The sequence below is a fragment of the Pogoniulus pusillus genome, chromosome 22 (genome assembly GCF_015220805.1).
Source record: "Pogoniulus pusillus isolate bPogPus1 chromosome 22, bPogPus1.pri, whole genome shotgun sequence".
NCBI classification, from domain to species: domain Eukaryota; kingdom Metazoa; phylum Chordata; class Aves; order Piciformes; family Lybiidae; genus Pogoniulus; species Pogoniulus pusillus.
The window spans coordinates 12,079,616-12,099,350 of NC_087285.1; the positions used below are offsets into that span (position 1 = coordinate 12,079,616).

The 19,735-nt window shown below is 41.1% G+C and overlaps 1 protein-coding gene across 3 annotated transcripts in view; it reads left to right on the forward strand.

The window, feature by feature from the left end:
* The first annotated feature begins 631 nt into the window (after positions 1-631).
* GABRB2 (gamma-aminobutyric acid type A receptor subunit beta2) overlaps positions 632-19,735 on the forward strand; it is a 143,708-nt gene continuing 124,604 nt past the window's right edge. Inside the window, exons 1-5 of one of the 3 annotated variants that reach the window (XM_064161748.1) lie at positions 632-699; positions 1,622-1,740; positions 2,587-2,816; positions 2,942-3,033; positions 4,020-4,087. In XM_064161748.1, the coding sequence (XP_064017818.1) occupies positions 2,740-2,816; positions 2,942-3,033; positions 4,020-4,087 (237 nt within the window). In that variant the 5' untranslated portion in view covers positions 632-699; positions 1,622-1,740; positions 2,587-2,739. Of the gene's footprint in view, positions 700-1,138; positions 1,741-2,586; positions 2,817-2,941; positions 3,034-4,019; positions 4,088-19,735 lie in introns of those variants that run through there. The other 2 variants (XM_064161750.1, XM_064161749.1) reach the window with 2 other exon arrangements.

Consider the following 19,735-nt stretch of genomic DNA (forward strand, 5'->3'; position numbering starts at 1 on the left):
GGGCTATATTTCAAGAGGTTTGGCAGTGAAGCTGACTAGCTGTGTGAGAACAGAAACCTCCACTGGTGAACACGGAGAGTAGCTCTGTAACACCAGGCATGGAACGGAAAGCTGAAAAGCTGAGGGGTAGTGGTGTTTCACATTTTAACAAATGCTTAAATGTTCTTTAACTCAGTGTTTGGGGGAGGTGGTGTGTGTGTTTTTTGTTTGGTTTGAATGCACATATGAGACATCACACACCCCAAATTTTGTCTTTTTTTAATCTGCAAAAGGGTATTTTTACCCTCTGTTGAATGCCCATTGCTACAAATGGGAGAAGGTGGCGATTTCCCCCCCCACCCCCCCACTCTAGGATGTTGTAGGGTTTTTTGTTTGGGGATTTTTTTGTTGCGGTTGGTTTGTTTGCTTTTCCCTTCTGGAAGCAAAGCCCAAGCAGATACTTACTTGCTCTCACAGACACGATGTGGTGTTTTAAGGCATTGACAGTGGGTGGGGGGAGCGTTGCACAATCTGTCAGCCCGCTGGCAATGCTGTCGGTGTGTTCGGTCGGCAGGGCCGTGCAGCCTGGAGCGGGGGTGCCGATTCCCGCTGGCTGGACGCGCGGCTGAGGGGGAGAGCTCCCCTGGCCCTGCTTCAGCGGCAGGTGGATGCTGTGGGGCTAGTCGCGGGGCTTCCCCGCTCTTCAGCGCTCCAGCCAAGGTAGCTGCCGGTCCGTGTTAAATGGCTGCCTGCTTTTCGGGGCTGCTGGCTGTTTTACGGGTGTGCTGATTATCTTTTCAGCAGCCTTGCCGTCTCTCGGGGGCAGCGACCCCGTCTCCGCCCCGCCGCTCCCCACGGTGAGGCTCCAGCTCACCGCTTCCCTGTCAGCCCCCATCTCAGCCCTTTCTCCCATGTCCTTCCCGTGAAGTCGCCGCCGCCGCCCCTTCTCTCCGGGCAGCCCCCAACACGAATTGCACCCCGTCCGGCTGCTCTTGCTCCCCAGCCAGAGTGCGTGAGCAGGCTGGTGGCCCTGCGCACCTTGGGCACGTCCCGGCCGTGAGAGCCGACTGCCTCCGCTTTCTGCCAAGTGCCCGCGGCGGCAGGAGGCGGTGGCGCGGCCCGGGGGCGGCGAGTCAGGGTAAGGGAGCTCCAGAGCGCCTCAGCCCTGGGTGTGCGGGACCCAGCGGTGCCGAGGAAGCGAGCGAGAGGGCTCTGAGCAACACCCTCACCCTTGTCCCATCCCCCCTGGGGGTGTGTGTGTTTCGTGGTGGGGTTTTTTGGTGTGTGGGTTTTTTTTTTTTTTCCTTTCTCTTTTTTTCTCCACCTCCTTCCTCCTACCGCGAATTAAATATTTCTTTTGTTAATTGACGCCCGAGCGTTCCTAGCCCCTTCCCAACGCAGCCCGGGCCGGCCGAGGACGCGTGTGCACGCCCAGATCCGCTCGGCAAGGCATCTCGGATCCGCCGGGCCGAGGGTCTGTGAGCGGGAGAAGGAGGAGGTGTAAAAGGAGCTACAAGCACAAAGCAGATTTGCGAGGAATAATTTAACTCCCGTGTTTGTTGTTTTTCGAGATTTTGCCTTTTTGTTTCGCTCCTTCCTATATTTTTTTTTTTTTTTCCCCTTTTTTTCTTCCGCTGCTCAGGATTTAAATGTCACTCATAGCATCCCCAGATCAGCTTTCCGCTCGTCTCCGGTCTCTTCCGAGACACTAACTGGATCACACGCTGCATTTGAAGAGCCTGGGTGTTCTACCCCCCGAAGGTAAGTGGGTTTATGTACCTGCACCGGGTCTGGATGGTCACTAGATGCTTGATTGCCTTTCTGGGTGGTGTTTTTCTTCCCCTCGTCCCCCTCCCCCAACCCCGTGGCCAGGCATAGCTCTACCTGAGGAACTTGCATCCCCGTGTTAGAGATCGTTCGATAGGTGGAATACGCGCCGGCAGGCTCGGCCGGGGGGAGTAAGGCCGCGGGGGCTCCGCGCCCGCACTTGAAAGCACCGGCAAATGACCCGTTGGAGCCGGCGGCGGTAGCCGGCGACCCCCTCAGACCGTAGTGCTTCTGCCTCTGAAACGGCGCCTGGCAGAACAGTAAGGAAGGAAGGCGCCTAATCCCCTCTTACAAGAAACTATTCGTCATCACTTTCTTTCCTTCTTTCTTTTTTTTTTTATTCGGTGAGAAATGCTGTAGGCGCCCATCTCCCCTCCTCCCCCACCGCCCGTCCCCAGTGCGAGCACCGGCTCCTTCGCCCGCACCTCGCCCTGCTTCAGGCGGTTCTTCCCAGGGACCAAAAAGTTAAGCTGCCTCCTTTCCCCCCTGGTTGCCACTATACGTACACTGTGTATTCCCTTTATTAACCTATCTCCCCTCCGTCTAATCCGAGTCCGTCCAGCCCCCACTCTAGCCCCCCCCCCCCCCTTTCCTTAAACTAGATTGCAAAGCCGCTGTACCCCGCAACTCCTAAAACTTCTCTTGCTGTGGTCCATTATTTTATACTAAGGAAAAGGACAACAACGCTGTATTCGAGCCTCCTGTGGATGATTTTTTTAAAAAAATTAAAATAATGCATTTCCTTCTTCCCCTTTAATTTTTTTTTTTTTTTTTGGCAAGGAAATTTGCTCCATCTCCAGCAGCAACCACTGCTCCTTTTGATGTTGTGGTACGCCGTGCGCATGCGCTTCACATTAGAATTACTGCACTGGCCAGAATAAGTTGGATCTCTTCTCTTCACTGAAACCCTAAATCATATCAAAAGCTAAAGGGATGCTGAGAGTCCGGAAAAAGGGTTACTTTGGGATTTGGTCATTCCCTTTAATAATAGCCGCGGTGTGTGCACAGAGGTAAGTGATGAAGGTATCTCTTTTGATTTACTTAGAATTGCACTGTATGCTGCTGCTGAGAGGAATGTACGGCTTGGGTCTAAGAAATAAGAAATAATACAGTACTATTCTTTTATTTTATTTAGTGTCAATGACCCTAGTAATATGTCACTGGTAAAAGAGACCGTGGATAGACTGCTGAAGGGCTATGACATTCGCTTGAGGCCAGATTTTGGAGGTAATTTGACTGCTTTTGAATAAGAGAGATAACACATCTGGGCTATGTACCTTTGGGGTGTGTGTGTGGTTTATAAACGTGCTGTGGGTACTGCTGTTTTGAGGGGTGTGTGTGTGTGTTGCCATTTTCTTAAGATGACCTGAAGTTAAGCCCCTTGTTAATTTCTTAGCACTGAACACTCCCAATGCGATCACCTAAATCACTTGCATATTTGTAATCAGTCTCTCATTTTGTGTGTATGATGATGCTTCATCGACCCGTAATGAAAGCCTTGTTTAACTGGTTTTCTCGAGATGCAAGTCTCTTAAGTTTATCCACCGTTTGTTCCTCTCAGTCTAATGTGCCTGTGATCACAGTTACTATTTTTGAATACAAGATGTGCTGTTAACTGATACAAAAATGTCATTTAACCCCTCCGTGCTCCTACTTCGAACTTGTTTGTTTATCTTGGACGTGTTCGCTGTGGGTGTCCCCTCCTCCTCCCCCCACCCCGGGCCTCACTGGCCACTGTCCCTTGGGCTGTCCCTTCCGCCAGCGCATAGGAGTGAGGGTGGCGAGCTGGGAACCGGAGGCCGGCATCGGACCTGAGCTTCCCGGCTTGGGGGGCGGGGGAGTCTCTCGGCCACGGCCGGCTGCCCACGAGCCGCTGCCAGCCCGGTGTCCTCGGTGCGCTCCGCCGTCGGGGCGCGGGGAGCCCCGCGGTTCACACGTGTGTGCCCGTTACATAAACACCGCTGCCGGGGGGCGCGCCGGGTGAACCCGGTGCCACGCAGGTTCCCTGCGGGCCGGCGAGAGCCGGCTTGTGCTCGCTTCTGGGAGGGTGTGTGGGGGGAAGCGTTTGGGGGGACACTTTTTTTCCTTCCTCCTGACTTTCTGATTTTGTTTAAACGTCGTTTCCTTTCTGCGCTGCCTTAGCGCTGCTAACTCTGGTAAGAATGAGTTAACTTCTTGGAGATCACAATGCGGACCATCTTGTTGGTTTGCAGGTCCCCCAGTGGCTGTTGGCATGAACATAGACATTGCCAGTATAGATATGGTCTCAGAAGTCAATATGGTGAGTATTTAGGGTTTGGGGTTGGTCGCTTTCTGAAGGGCTGTCCCCTCCTCCCTCGTGCCAAGGGGCACGCGTGGGGACCGGCGTGGCCTCTTGTCCCGGAACACCGTCGAGGCCAAGCACGCTGCCTGCAAGGGGGTCAGCTGGTGGGAGCTGGTGGGAAGAGGGTCGCGCTTCTCGCCCCGACAGCGATGGAGCTCGGGGTGGCCGGTAGTAGCCCGGGGGCGGCAGCGACGGCCGCGGGTCTGGCTCCTGCGGCAGCGCTCCAGAGGCGCTGCCCTCTCCGTGCCGCCTTGCCGCGAGCAACGGCGCCCCCTGCCGGCCACGCGCGCGCACGGCATCCTTCCGCCGCCTGGCCGCGCTGCCGCTCCGCGGGGCGCCGCGCACCTGACCGCGGGGCCGCGCCTGCCCTCGCCGGGCCCTGCTTCGTGGGGAAACGGCGTCTAGGCATTAATGGTTACTTGCTTTTATATCATTCTTGGTTTGCTTTCTTGTTATGATGTTAAAACCCAGCTTGCTGTACTTAAAATAGCACGGTGTTTAGTTCTCTGCGTGTCCAGAGCTTACCTGTCGCTACTTGGAATGGTCATGAATGAAGAAATGATTTTACAAGTTTACTTTTTCCAAGTTCAGTTTTCTCTCCTATCCAAACGATTTGAACTGGGTGTGCTTAATTGCTGAACTGGTCCTCAATACACCAATTGGATGCTTTCTGTTTTGCTTTTGTTACCTGGGAGATGAATAAAGTGTGGAGGAAACTGGAGAAGCCTCGGGTTCATACTGTAGAAGAAGCTGTTCTTGTATTAGACTAACTTCTCTGACATTTGCTGTCTTTATTTGGAAATGGGGTTAAGTTTAAAAATTTTGGTCCTAACTTACATTTTACTTAGTTAAGGACATAGATTTTGGTCTAATATTGTTAGGGAGTTGTAGAAGAAAACTAAACCAAGACATTGCAGCATGGTTGCAGCAATTGATGCAAAATAAATGTTTTTGTGAAATATTTGTTGCTATTGATAAAGTTTTATTATCCAAAGAAAACTTTACATTATTGATGAAGAAGTTGTAAGGAAACATTTTTACAAATAGGATTTTAGGGATACTGCTGTAGCTGTGTTGATGCGTTTGAAAATAGTGTTTGGAAGTTACCAGTTGTGTTAATGTGATTTTACTACTAAAATATTTTGGGTCTTCTTCGTCAGTGACGTGCTTGGGTTTTCAGACATGGTGGACTGAATGAATGGGCAAAAAACTGGATGCACTGTGTGATGTACAGGAGATTTTTTTTTTTTCATCATCTAAACTGTAGCTCTTGGCTTAACCTGAGGATGACATTACTGGTGGTTGTACTTTGAGACTTGGAGGTCTGGATGCCAGACAACTTCAGCCTGCCCTTTTTCAAGATACCAGGAAAGTTCTGAATAATTTCACTTTGAGCAACATCACTTGTGAAATAAGTGGCTAAAATGGGCCTCCAAACTTTGTTTCATGAAACTTGCAATTCAGTATTATACCTTCAGGAGCTTTAAGAATGAAGAGAAAATATATTGTATTCTAAACCACTTGCTTTTCATTAAAAGAACTGTGTGTAGGAAAGAAACAGGTGTACAAAATTGTTTCTGGTGGGGATCAGGATGATTTTCTTGATGGAACTGCAGTCTACTAGGTCAGTGCTTTGTCCTCTGATCTCTTCAAAACTGGAAGCTAGTGCCAAATGCTTTTGTTTTTTTCTGAATAGATTGCAGATTCTTATGAGTCTTCTTTTTGTGTTTCTTTTTTCTTTGTTGTTGTTAGTTTGGTTTTTTTTTTAGGATGTCTAGAAATTTGGTCTCTAGTTGAAGGTGATAGCATATCACATTACTGCACTCTGGTGCTTGTAGACTAACTATAAAAATCAGTGTTATTTATAGTATCTTGTAAGCAGTTTATTATGTTTCTATTGTGACATGTTTGACCTTTGTGGAAAAAAAGTCTTTTCAGACTCTGCAGCTCTAGTGGAAGGAGGGCAAATGTATAGGCAATTTCGACCCACATGTTTGCCTAAAACATTTAAGCTCTGGGTTGATTGTATTCTAAGAAGGTACTTACTTCTTAAAACTGAGCATTCATTCTGCATAACACTTGCCACTTACAGTTTCAAAACAGATTCCAAACTAAGATTTGGTTTTTTAATCCACTTAACTGCAAAGTACAACATGCAACAGTTAATTTTATTATGGTCTGTATAGCATAACAAGTACTAATATAGCCTCATGGGCCTGAAATAAATGAGAAGACGTACAAGCAAACAAGAAGATACTTAGAATACGAGGTCTTGACCTCTTCCTTGCAAAGTCACCAGAAACTACAGTGGAAACCACGAGGAATACCACTGAATGCTAGCTGAGGCAAAGCCTTCTAAGACAGTGAGACACGGAAAGAATCTACTGGGTTGCAGACTTATTCCCAGCCATTGGCTTGGGGTTGCCTTGCCTGCAGTCATGGCAAACACCATTGACTTGAGATAAAGGCAGATCATTGCCTGAGACCATGTATTAACGTAATGGGATCAAACTTTTGCCTTGAGAGCAAGGCTAGATAATCATAGTTATTTAGCTTGAGCTCATTTCTCTTAATGCCAGTGTTAATTTGCTTTAAAGTTATCATTCTTATATTTCTCTTCCATTCTTAGCACATTTCTGTCTACAAGATACATTTGTGCCTCTGCAGGCAGAAGGCATGGCTCCAGTGTCATGAAGTAAATCCTAAAGTTTTAAGTTTGAAAAGAAGAGTTTAGAGTTGCTGTCCTAGGAAGTAAATATGTGTTTAGAATGATCAAGCATGGTATTGGTGACTTTGAATTCTTAAAGAGTAAACAAATACTTTACATCATAACAAACTTGTAGACAGGCAATTAGCCTTCCAAATATTTTGAACCTATGAACTGTTTAACTTTCTTAAGGTAGAAACTTGAACTGGCAGGTGCCTTACTTTCCATAAATGGTTTCTGATTTCTGGTACTTGGGAATGTTTCTTTCTGTCTGTGGGGAGTATACTGAATGTACATGAGAAAAATGAGATCTTAGGCAGATGTGGCTGTTGACAAGTGTCATGACCATCTGGACTTTTTTTTTTTTTTGTATTTTTGAAAGAAAAAATAGGCATCAGGTAATGATTTTATGCAGCACAATAATGACTATGCCGAATTCCACTCATCTCTCTGGACCAGGCCCTGCAGTTTTGTTGAGTGTATGCTTTTACACTTATTATACTGTAGATTTTATTAAAGTTTCTCTTACTCAATTAGCAGTGGAAAAATAACATGAAGAGGTGTGAAAGCTACTAAAATGGTTTTCCTAGGCTGATGAAATCGATCTTCTGTAAGATTAGCTATACTGCAGTGAGTCTAATGGTCTCAAAGTAGTTTTCTCCTGTTTCTTGCTGTACTTGTATTTTCTTCTTAGCCTCTTTTTCCTTAATACTATCTCATTGTAAAAATAATACCTCCAGAGGGCTTTTCTCCATTCTCCCAGTGTTAGCTGGGATGTCACATCTCCACGTTTTCTTCTCCTCAGTTAGTTATTGGAGTAGAACCCTGGATAACACAGCAACTGAGATTGTTCTCCATCTTCATTTTCTCCCTTTGCTCCCAACAATTCCCTTATGAACTGTTTTAAAGAATTGGTACAGGTTCATTAAGAAGTACATAATTATTTTTTATCCAGACACCACTGAAGATTCTGCTTAACATGTTATGCATTTGATCTCTCTAGATAACACATGAGGATTTCCATGGATAATGCTGGTCTTGTGGTGGTTTTCAGTGGCTTGACTTTTCTCCCGTTAAATAGGTCAACATTTTGTTTCTTTTTTTCTTCCCCCCTGCTCCACTTCCTTGATCTGTGCCTGTTCTGGGATTCCAGTACAAGGATATCTTGAAAAAAGAGAGAAAAGTTCTATAGATTTGTTTTTATGCAGGAAACAAACACTTCATGAGGTAGTAGCTTGTATATTTAATTAAATATAACTATTCATACGGTGGGGGTCTGCAGAGAGGAATCTGAACAGTTTATTTCAAAGTATTTGCTTGTCATTGCACAGATGTTGGCATGTGGACTCTATGTATAGGTGCAGTTAAATAGATAGCTTGTCTTAGTGGGAGCCATTAGGGTTGATTGAATGCATAATCTTTCCCTCAAGTGGGACCTGGAGAAACAAAGGAGCTGTTACCTCTTACAGAAAAGTTTGCTTATTAGTCTATGCCAGGTTTTACACCACATAATCTAATAACTTTAAAGCTCTAAAAAGTAAGATATTTTTGAATTGAATTTAACCTCTATATTTGAGTTATGCCAAAGTTGCATAAAATACTAGCTATAATACTCACAGATCAGAATATTGTCAGTATAAAATCACAACTGCAATTTGCTGTCAGACTACTGAGTTTCAGTTGCTGTTGATAACTGAGAGCTGCTACTGATTTTCTTTAAATCTTTTGTTTTCATGTGGTATTTTAAGTAGGAGATGGTGGCAAAGCTCAGGAGACAGAGGTTTAGATTATGAAAACAATAGGAGCTGTGCAGCTACCTCTTGAGTAGCAGCAATTATCTTTGTGTGTAAAGGGAAGAGATGACTTGTGATATTAAAAGAATTGGGGGTTAAGTGGTAAGAAAATAGGATGGAGCTATTCCAAACCAGAAAACTCAGGGGAAAAGTCCATGTAGAGAAAAATGAAGAGAAGGAAAATCATAAACCGGGAACAAGTGTCCTATATACACTGGTAACAGAAATAGGTGAGGAAAATGGCTCCTGTCAGCAATATCTTTATTTGTTGATCCATTCTAGTTGTACATGTTGCTGTACATCATCCCTAGAGAGAATAAGGAGAAGGCAGGACTGATGATGCATTGAAAACAAAGTATTAGAAATATTGGGAGGGTGTTGCTTCCCTAACAAATACTTCCTGCTGCTAGAGACTGTTGGTTTCATTTATTTCCCCTGTCATAGGTGCATATGCCTCTTCACATAAACTTACATTTCTCAGAGGACATTTTGAATGTGGCTCTTGCCAGTTTACTGTGGTTGTACACTACAAACTCATTCTAAAACGTCTACAGAGACTCCTGTAAAAGTAGAACAAATGATGTATATCTTAGAAGAGAAAACTTTTTTTACTCAAAGCCCTGTTTCACAGAACCTTCGGTTATTGCCTGGGATAACATCACAAGACCTTTATTTTCAAACTGGAGTAAATGATATTTGTATGAGTGTCCATTTCTTGTTATTACATGTCTCTAATTTGAGTGTTTTGTTACTTTTAAGATGTGTAAAAGTAAATGTGCTGCTATGTACAAGTGAAATGTTTGTTCTTGGGAACCAAAAGCCAGTGTTCCTGTTGGTATGGTATGTGTAAATTGCAGTTTTCATGTTGGTTTTGCTGGAATATATGTAGCCACAGCATGAAATGGACATACATGCAGGAATGCAGTGAGTTTGTAAGTACTTTTGTTAGCTAGTTCAGAAGCAGTAACATACTCTGTGTGTGTATATGTACAAAAGCATGACAATTCTTGTTTCTTTTTAAGGTCAGTATAAATGGTTTGTTAATTGGATTGCACTTCTGTTGTGCTGCAGTGTTGCCAAACTTTAGTCAGTAGAAAGTCTTGATGGTGGTGGTGATTTTTCAGTGATCGTTCCCTGCAGCAGGCCAGAGGATGATTGTCAGCAATTTAAAGAGATTGCCTTGAAGGTGATGTGTATGACTGGATTAATAATTGCTGTCTTCTTGTTTTTAGAAATCTTTGACTATAAATATTTAAGCAATTTGGCTCCTGACATAGAAGAAAAGATATATTTATCTCTAATATGTTTTATGGGCAGTGTCTTGGCGCTGAAGTGTTGGAATGAACATGAAGTGTACTTTGCTAGCTCCCACTGTAGGCTGTTTTATTTCATAACTTCTCTACTGAAAATCACATAAAATATTTATAGATAAGTGGTGTAGTAGAATGAAAGATTTTATGTTGTGCTCTACAAACTTGTTACAAGTTTAAGCTGTTCCAGTGGTCATATTTGTGCTTCTTAGTGACTCTAAAGTCTGTCAGTGCACCATGACTACATCCTTATTATTTCTCCCTCCCTTTTTTATCCTCATACCCTGTGTGGTTCTCTACAAGATTTACAGCAGAGCCTTTAGTATTCAGCCATGTTGAAGTACAGTCCTATATAGTAATAATTATTTTGCTTTTCTAGAGAAGTAACCCAGATTCCTTGTAGACTTTTGTAGTTAATGCTGTAGGTCTCTCCAAATCTTTGTATGAATTAGATTGAAAAAAAAGTAGTCCATTTGTTTCAAAGCAGGGAGCTTACCCTTGAGACAATTTCTTTAATGCCTCTTTTAAGTAATGGAAGATACTGTCTTGTTTGTCTTTAGAGTTAAGAACTTCAGAAATAGTCAGATGTCTTGAGTTACTAATACTGAAACATTGGCTACTATGGGTGGATGCAATCTGCAATGTAAAAATAAATGCATGTGCATACTTACATTAAAATTGTAGGCATAGTGTGGGCTGACAAGAAGATAAACAGGACAGAAGCAGTATTTGTACTTTATTGTAACTACTCTCTGTGTGCTTCTACAGGGACTCCACCCTACTTGAGTTTCTTGACAGCAGTACTGTGTGCAATGGGCATATAATGGGTCATATAAGCCCTATAGGTGTAGTGATATAGTAGGCATAGTTACAGTGTATACTGTCCACTCTCTGAAGGCCAGGCTGTGAACTAGCAGTGCTCTCACTTAATAGGTCTTGCCTACCAAGATCTTTGCATACAAATTGTCTGGCTAAGTAACTTCCAATTAGCCAAATCAATGCAAAGATTCTCCCAGACTTGGAATCATCTTTACTGCACATGTCCTTTTTGAATGAGTTTTGCAAATAAGTATGTAATTACTTCCCAAACTAAAATTTCTGTTCAAGTATGAAAATATATTTGACAATCAGGAGGTTCACATGTATGCAACCTCTTGTAGAATTTGTAGTTTATGTTGAACAAAGGTTATCACAGGCCAGGTAAAATAGAGTGTGAGCTCTTCCTGTGTCTCCGGACTTAAGGAACAAGGGGACTGTGCTATATACTATTTGTTTGGAGCTGCTTTTTGAGTATCTCTATCAAGGCTGAATCTATTAATTTTTATTCTGTAAATTCTGACAGGGATTAAGTTGTTATTTTTCAAGTAGTAAGAGTTTAATTATGTGGGGGGGAAAAGCAGCCCTTCTAAGAGATGCGTTTTGCATTTCAAGTGTGTGCTGTTGTAGTAAATGAAGCAGTTCAAAGCATTTCAACTTATTTTCCTATAGACAAACCACTGATTTGTTGGGATTGCACTGAAAGATGGTTTCCACTCATAAATTATGAACCAGTAGAAAAAAAAATACAGGAAGTTTGGCCTTGGACAGGGCAGTGTATTAAATGACCCTAATGAATGCATATTAAAAAATCCAGCTGCTTGACGTGGCAAGTCCACTGTCTGCTTTCTGTAGTACTTCTTCATTCCTTTCTTCTTTAATGAGTAGGCAGCTCTGAAAATGGATTAAAACCCAAAAGTTTTCCTTTACAGCTGAGTGTCCTGATTACTGCTTCTGAGTGCCTTCTTCCTGTGGTCATGAGTTTTGAATTCTTTGTTGCATAGTAGCCTGGATGCAGTAGACCTTTATTCTAGTTGTGAGTGGAAATATTTAGTTTGCAGAGAACCAGAAACAGAGGTCTTTCATATCATTAATTAAACTAGAAAAGGCACCAACACATCCTTTACCCTTTACTCTGTTACTGGAAATGTTTCTGAATTACAGTAGCCATGGCTTACTACTGTGTTAGATGTGACTTAGCATACTATGAGATTTAAATATTGTAAACCTGTCTGAATGGGCTTATGTGCCTGCTCACCTGCAGCAGCTCCATCCTGAATAGAAGTGCAGTACAGGTCTTTGGGAATTGGGAAGCTAGTCAAAATGGCAACAACTTGTGACTATAACCTTTTCCAGAAGTGAGTCATCACAGACATAGGGCAAAGGGCCCTAATGTGTGAAATGCCCTAAATGTCATTGGTTTGGGGTCTTTTTTTAGATATGACCCTTGAAGAAAAATGGAGAAAACTTAGAGTTAGGTAAAGGTCATCTTAAACCCTTTTGAAATGAGAAGAAGGCTGCTGAGAAAAGTTTGTGGATTTTCATACATCTGAGATGTCTGAGAACTGTGATGTGACTGTTGTCACACTTGGAAGTGGTTCTCGTTCAACTTTTTTCATTGTGTACAGCAGTGAAGTAGCCACAAGTTCCCTTTTCTGTCAAGGAACTGAAAGCATTTAATTTATTTTTTTTCCCAGTGAGAACTACATGTAGTAAGCATCTCAATAACATTTTGAAGCCTTTAGATAAACTCTTCACTGGCACGGAAGCAGAGTCTTTTTGAAAATCTGCTCCTAGTTTCTATTTTAAATTTTTAATGGATGTTTACATTATCTTAAATGCTTTATTTTCAGCTGAGTAAAATTAGTGCTTAAACTTATTTACTCTCCATATAGACCTCTAAAAAGGTATTTTGTAAAAATAATAGTATATTTGTATACACACACACATATATTTCTATGATTATTGCATCCAATTATTGAAACTAGTGAAACACTGCTAATTCCTTATGGTCCTTAGTGGGAAATATGTGATCTCAGTTGTATAACAGGTACATCCCAATAGTCCAGAATGTGTCCAGTCTAGTGGGAGGTGTCCCTGCCCATGACAGGTGGGGTTGGAGCCCGATGACCTTTTAAGGTCTCTTCCAACCTAAATAATTCTCTGAATCTATGAATTGTGTAAACCATATTTGTTTCTTTTAGGAAATGTATTTTCCAGTTAATAGACCCTGAAGCTTCAAGGAGTTGTAGAGAACTGTGGAATCTTTTCTTTTCTTTTAAGGACTGCTGACCCAATAGTCTCGGTTGGCTCCCTCAGGGATGTGAGAGTAACAGTGTTAATCCACATTTGACAAGATGGGCACTGAAGGAGTCATAGAATTTAAGTTAAAATTAGTTTGAAGAGCTAGTAGACCTTAGAATTTCTAAATAAAGTAGTGTTAGAGTGTAACTCTTCCATTGTTCCTTAATATGAAATGATTTAGTCTTTTAGATAATATGCAGGGAAGAAGGAAACAGGATTAAACATAAAAGCAGGTCATAGGTACAAATGAAAAGTGATGTTTTGCATCTAATTACATCACTGTTTCTCTAATCATGTGAGTCCAGAATGGCCAAAGAAACCTTTTAATCAGTCTGAAATCTTCTGCAAATGCATGTTAGTATTCAATCTGTTGTATTGTTCTGCTGCTCTTCTTTGGTGACATTTTGCAATGCAGGATACTTTTAGGAATTCCATCCCTAATAGAATTAAAGAGGTAATGTTTGTATCATGTAGCATATGCCACTTTAGGTTGCTCAGGATAAAATGCTTAACACCCTAACTAGATAGAAAAATTACTTGCAAAACCACTTTCTTTTTTTGCAGTCTTGAAGGAAGCCTTTTCAAAGGTGCAGGAACGTTTACTGAGTTAAGCATACCTGAGACCTTTTGTCCCAAGTTGCAATCAAAAGTATATTATTATAGCTGAAGTAGAAGTCCCTGAAAAATAGATTTGTAATGGAAATGCCAGGAGACCCTTAACTGTAATCATTCTTGTTAGTGTAAATGCCTAGAAATGAATACAGTTTTCATTGATCAGCCATTATGTGACACAAGTGACCACTTACAGAGAAATCTGTAATAATTCTAAACTAGCTGCATTCAAAAATGCAATTAATAGCAGCCATCTCTGTGCATAGGCTTTGCAGAATGCTTTTGTGAGCTCAAGTCCTATGTGAGGCTGGTTTTGAAGTCTTGAAGCATGTAAATCTGATGCCGATTTTTCCACTAAGGCTATTTCTGCCCTGTTTCCACTGAAGATTTATTGGGTGCTTAAATGGCTGGAAATGCAACCCAAGATGGTTCCTATGATGTCTCAGACATTAAGCAAAAATGGGACCAGGTAATAGTCTCCAAAATTGTTGTTCTGTAGTAGGTGCTCTTTTGAAGTGAGTGGGTGTCTTTGGAAGTTTTTATTGGCTAGGGAGTCTTAAGATGTTGCCAGCAGCTTTGATTTAAGAATATTTAAATGCTGATGAGTCCAATCCATAGGAAGAGTGTACTCTCTTTACTCTTAGTCTTGAGTCTGTACCATAACCAGGTGCATTGATGAGGCAGCATTAGGAGGCTCATGTGGTTCCTACCTGTGCCAGGCTTGGCTTATTGAGGAGTGGAAGACATCAGTTTACACCTTCCTGGCATCCTTTTACTTTGAATTGAATGAATAAAAATGAACCTTTTTCTTCTGAAACTGTTTTGGCTAGGGTAGATGGCAATGCAAAGTCTTAAGTATAGAATTGAATTTTAATTGCCTCTTATTTTTCCCTCATGCAATATTCCAGTTGTAAGCTTTCCCCCTCAACTTTTTTCAGGTGCAACTGCATCCTTTTCCTGTAGAATGGTAAACCATAATGTAATTTGTTCCTTAGCCCCTCCCCAGCTTTACAATGGGTTCACATTCTTGCAGGCAGCATATCTGGGAGACCATTCTGTATTTTCGAAACAGCTGTTGTTTTTTTTCTCACAGACTATAGAATGAATGTAGGGAGGGCTAGAGTCAGCCCTTGTGACTTTTGTGGCCTCTGTGAATTTACCTATCATATCTTTTTATTTGTCCTTTGACCACAGCGCTGGATAATACAGGCATACAAATAATGCATGTATGAAAGATGAAATGTGTTCATGGTTTTGTTTGCATTGGACATCAGCTGAGGTGCAAACTGCTCCTCTTCATAGCTGATCTGTTTCTCCACTGTTCCATCCTGTTCTTCCTGTTTGTTGTTTATCGATTTCTGTCAGTTTGGCCTGACTGCACCACTTGTTTCTCTCTTCCCCTTGAATGCGTGTGTAACAGTGCCCATTCATTCAGTTCCTTGGCTAAGTTTGTTCTGCTGATACAGTAAAATGATGGAGCATCAATGGTTCAGCTAGCTGTGAGCATGTTTACAAACAAAAAATCTGTAGTTGAATTTGCAGTGTGTAAATGTCTGACCATTGGCCTTAATCTAGCTGGCACTACTGTTTTATCATGGCACTGGCTGCATGAGGAGAATCACAGAGCCATAATGGCAGCCTGAATGCTTACCCAGGCAAAAAGAGAAATTCTTTGTGTTCTGTCCTCACATCTTCATTTGGTGAAGACACATATCCTTGAAGATGCAAGCGTGTGCTAGAAGTTAAGCTTGTGTTTTGCTCAAGTGTCTTTTCAATCATCCTGCAAAACTGAATATAGCTGGGAGATGGGGAAGCTTTCCATTGTGACTAGTGGTAATGTCATAAACAGGATTATCTCTAGAGTGGTAAGTGGCAGATTAGACAACCATCCAGAGAGAAAATCTGTTTTCCTGCAAATATTCTTGGTGATAAGGAACCTTAGGAGAGAAAGATGAAATGTGGTATATAGACAGATTTTTTTTCTCCATGCAGAATATTTTTTCCAAATTCCCCTTGAGGCATCAGCTGTTCTCTGAACATCCAAGAAGTTCACTCTGCTTCTGATCAGCTTCCCACACATTCTCACCCACACCACTTTGCTGTGTCATCTTAATGTCATTTTTAAATACTAACAAAAGAAACATTTTGTTTATAACACAGAAATATTCTTTCCCCTCTCAAGATTTTCATCTTTTGTATGTTATTTTAGCAGATCAAAGCTGACTCACGAGTAGCAAGTATGAAATGAAGTAACTAATGTGTTTAAAATTCACAATTCCTGAGTTAAGGATTTGTTTAAGAAGTGGTTTAATTATAGTCATCAGATTTCATAGACTTTTTCATACATGATTATTTTCAGAAGGTTTACCTAGCTGCAAAATACTGTATTTAGAATATATAACAGTACAGTAATTGGTAAAACTAGATATAATTGGTGCTTTAAATAATTGAGTATGCTAAAGTGAACAGTGGCCAGGTACATTGGAAGCCAAGTAGGAAAATGGAAAAGCAGCCATTTACTGGGATTAAAAAAGAAACCCTGTGATATAATTTACTTATCATGCAAAGTTTTAGTCGACCCTTGTCATTAGCTACCTTTGTGGTGGTTCCTAGAAAAAGCCAGAGATCTGTTACCGCCACCATTACAGACAAGCACTCACTTGCACCCAAACTAAACGTTTTCAAGATTAATGAACTTACACCAGGCAGTCTTTTGGAATGACAAGGTGTTAGAGTGATTCCTTGAGAGGTTAGTGAAGCTTGAACTAGTTTCTTCCTGAGAGAGGGAGAAAGGTGCAGATTCTGGAGAGCTTGATCTTGGTGGTGCAGCATAGCATGCTTTAAAAAAATGTTCCTCTTGTGTGTAGAGATGACTGACAGTATATGAATAGAACTGGAAGAAAAATTATTTGTCTTAACTCTATCTGATCAGCTGGACACATGCTCTATTATGTCTCTCTTGTACGTTTCTACAAAAAAAAAAATCTAGTTTTAAATTTGCATTTGATGAAACTTTTGAAATTATTGATATGGATTTCAGGAAGACCTCTCAATTCTACCTAGTTGTTACCAATCCTAATTTACAGAACGCTGAACTAAGTTCTTTTGTAGACTTTTAGCCACATGGCTGTGTTAAATATCTGACTGACTATAGTAAGTTATGTCAGAATAGATTTTTTTTTTCTGTGACAGTGGAACTGTTCTATCCCCTCTGTGTGTCCCCCCAAGATGATACTTATATCCCTTTATAAGTGATGTGGACCAAAGGTGCTGTTCAGTGTGTCACCCTTGTACACCTCTGATACAGTATTTTAGAGAAGTGTCTACATTATAAATGCAACTTGAATTTTGTGGCTGCTTACCTTTATAGCTGACTTCAGGAGATTTTTTCTTCCTTCACCACTTCAATAGTAAGATTTAACAAATATCTGTCTTCTGAAAATATTGATTGCAAATTCACAATTGGAATTTGCATAGATCTTTATTCATGAAGGTAAGAACAGTTGCCATATTGCTCCTGTCTCAAACAAAGTCTTCACCGGCAGAAAAGTATTGCTATGTTGGGCTGTTTTCCCTCATGTTTTCTAAATATAGCTCAACTGCAGCCTGGTTTATGAAGCCATCTACATTAATATGCTACAGGAAATAAAATACCATATTAGTCATTTTGTAAGTGAGCATAACTTGGCAAAAAGGAAAATAATTCTTCATACAAAAATATCCTTTTAAGCAATGACTGAGTTCTTAATATGCTACAGCACAGAGGTTTTTATGATATAATGATCATGCTTGTCGCCTGTTTATAGGCACCCAACTGAGGAGGCACTTGAAAAATCATTTTTTTTTAAGACCTGGTTTTGTCAGAGCAGTAATTATTCACCTTCTTTTGAGATTTTTCACTTCCTCTGTTTTCAGCCTAAAGCATTGTCTAGTAGGAAAAGGGTAATGATTATTCTAAAGGTGAACCAGAGTAGCAGAAGGGGAAGGAGGTTTAAACTGAACAGGTGGAATTCAGGTAAGCTGATGTTCCAGTGTATCAGCAGTGTCAGTTTTCTGGAATTATTTTCTATATGAAAATAGTCTTTGCAAGAGACACAGGCAAAATAAGATATCCAGCATTTCATCTTCTCTGTTATCTTGCTGATGTTTTTTCTTTATACTTGCATTTTTTCTGTCCTTTCTTTGTTGCTTTCATGTGTTTGCTTGTAGTGATAAATCATAAACCTTTTTCATCATGCAGACTGAAAAAATATTCATAGAAAGGCAACTGTTGAAAAGCAATATTCTTTGAGTTACCATCACAAAGATTTTATAGGTATATCACTATTCATCTTATTTCAACTAGAAAATGTTGTCTTGTCGTTACATTGCAAACCAAAGCTGTGGGCTGCAGCTCTCCTAGGAAGCCATCTGCCTGACAGTGATACACTAAATGTTCAGTATGATCTCTTCTCATGGTTCTCCATGCATTGCTGCTCTTACCCTGCATTCCTTTATTTTATGTGCAACTCAGTGTCACAGTGACCATATGCATTGCTGTGACATGCAGATACAGAGAAATACATAGAAACCTGACTGGTGGATTTTCTGTTTGAATTTCAGATCCATTTTACCTGTTTTTTGGTGGAGTTTTTGTTCTTGTTTTGAATTAAGGTGTAGCAAAAGTAGCAGGTGCATTTGTGTGGTTTATGGTTAAGCAGTGGGAGGAAGCTTCGTTGTTGTCACTTTGTTTTCAAATTTGTTTGGGTTTTGTGGTTTCATTTTGGAGATTTTTTAAGCACAAATATTTTTCTGGAGGTAACTAGTGTTTGTAATGATGGGAAACACTTCCTTATACACCTACAGCAGATTAATTTGACTTAAAACAGTTCAAGGCTGTTCGTGTTGTCCCATTTTGGCGTCTACTGACACTTAGCTTTTTCTGGAGGCTGTGCAGTCTGGCTGCACATGCCCTTTTGTTTTGATTAAAACCCAGGATTTTAATTGAGATGCCAAATTGACAGCTATAAGTCTTCAGAGAGTATATAGGACTCTTGTGTGTGTTTATCCATAAACTTACTTGTTGAATTATTTGAAAAGATTTTAAATTACTTATGTAGCGAGTGCCTGGAAACTGTCATCACTTAGTAGTGACATACAGTGGTAACTTAGCTAGGACTTTTGTATATTTGGATGTAACCACTCTATCATTGAGAACCAACTCCAGATAAATGCTGCCTTTTCCATTTATGACACTTCTAATGCACACAGTTCTATGTATTCTATCTAGATAAAGTTTAGTAATGTTTTTATCAAATGCACATTTTGCGCTATCAGTTTTCATCTTGCATCATTTCTTTAGGAGAACATCCATGTGTGGCTCAGAGAAGAAGGAAAAATGGCTAGATTATGGTGTGCAGCACTTAGGGTCAAGAAAATGATTTGTGAAGGTTAATTTTAGTGCATTATGTATTGGAATGGCTCAGCACTGTCATGGGGTTCACCTTAGTTCTGTAAAAAGAATGATAGAAGCTTCATCTCAGTTTCCTTTTAGCTGTATTCCTGCTGTCAGTCCTGTGTACTTTGAATGGCAAATTAAATGAGTAGTCCAATTAACTTTAAATGCCTAATTATGAACTTCTGCTCTGTCTCTAAGCTGTCTGTAGCACAGAGAGAATCAGTAACATGATACTTGTTTTGTTACCTAAAAAAAAATGTCAGTAGCACTCAGGTTAGAGGTTACTGTGAGTGTTGCCTGGTCAGTGTTCATAGAAGAAGGGATGATGTACTAAGTAATAAGAATAATACAGAATTATTTGTTATCTCTTTCTTCAGGTACTCTTAACCCTTTCCTTAACATACTGCTTTAGCTTTTTTTTTTTTTCTTAAGACTACTCAAACCCTTTAATACTGAGCAAACCCAGTGAGACAAAAATGTAGAAGAAGAGCATTAAGAAAGAATGTGAAAACCACTTTTGTGTTCCTGTGACTAACCAGTGCTTTGAGAATGTTAACGGAGTACCCATTCATACTGCCTGTAAGAAAGCAAATCCTGCAGCAAAGAATGCAAGAACATCTGGAGTGC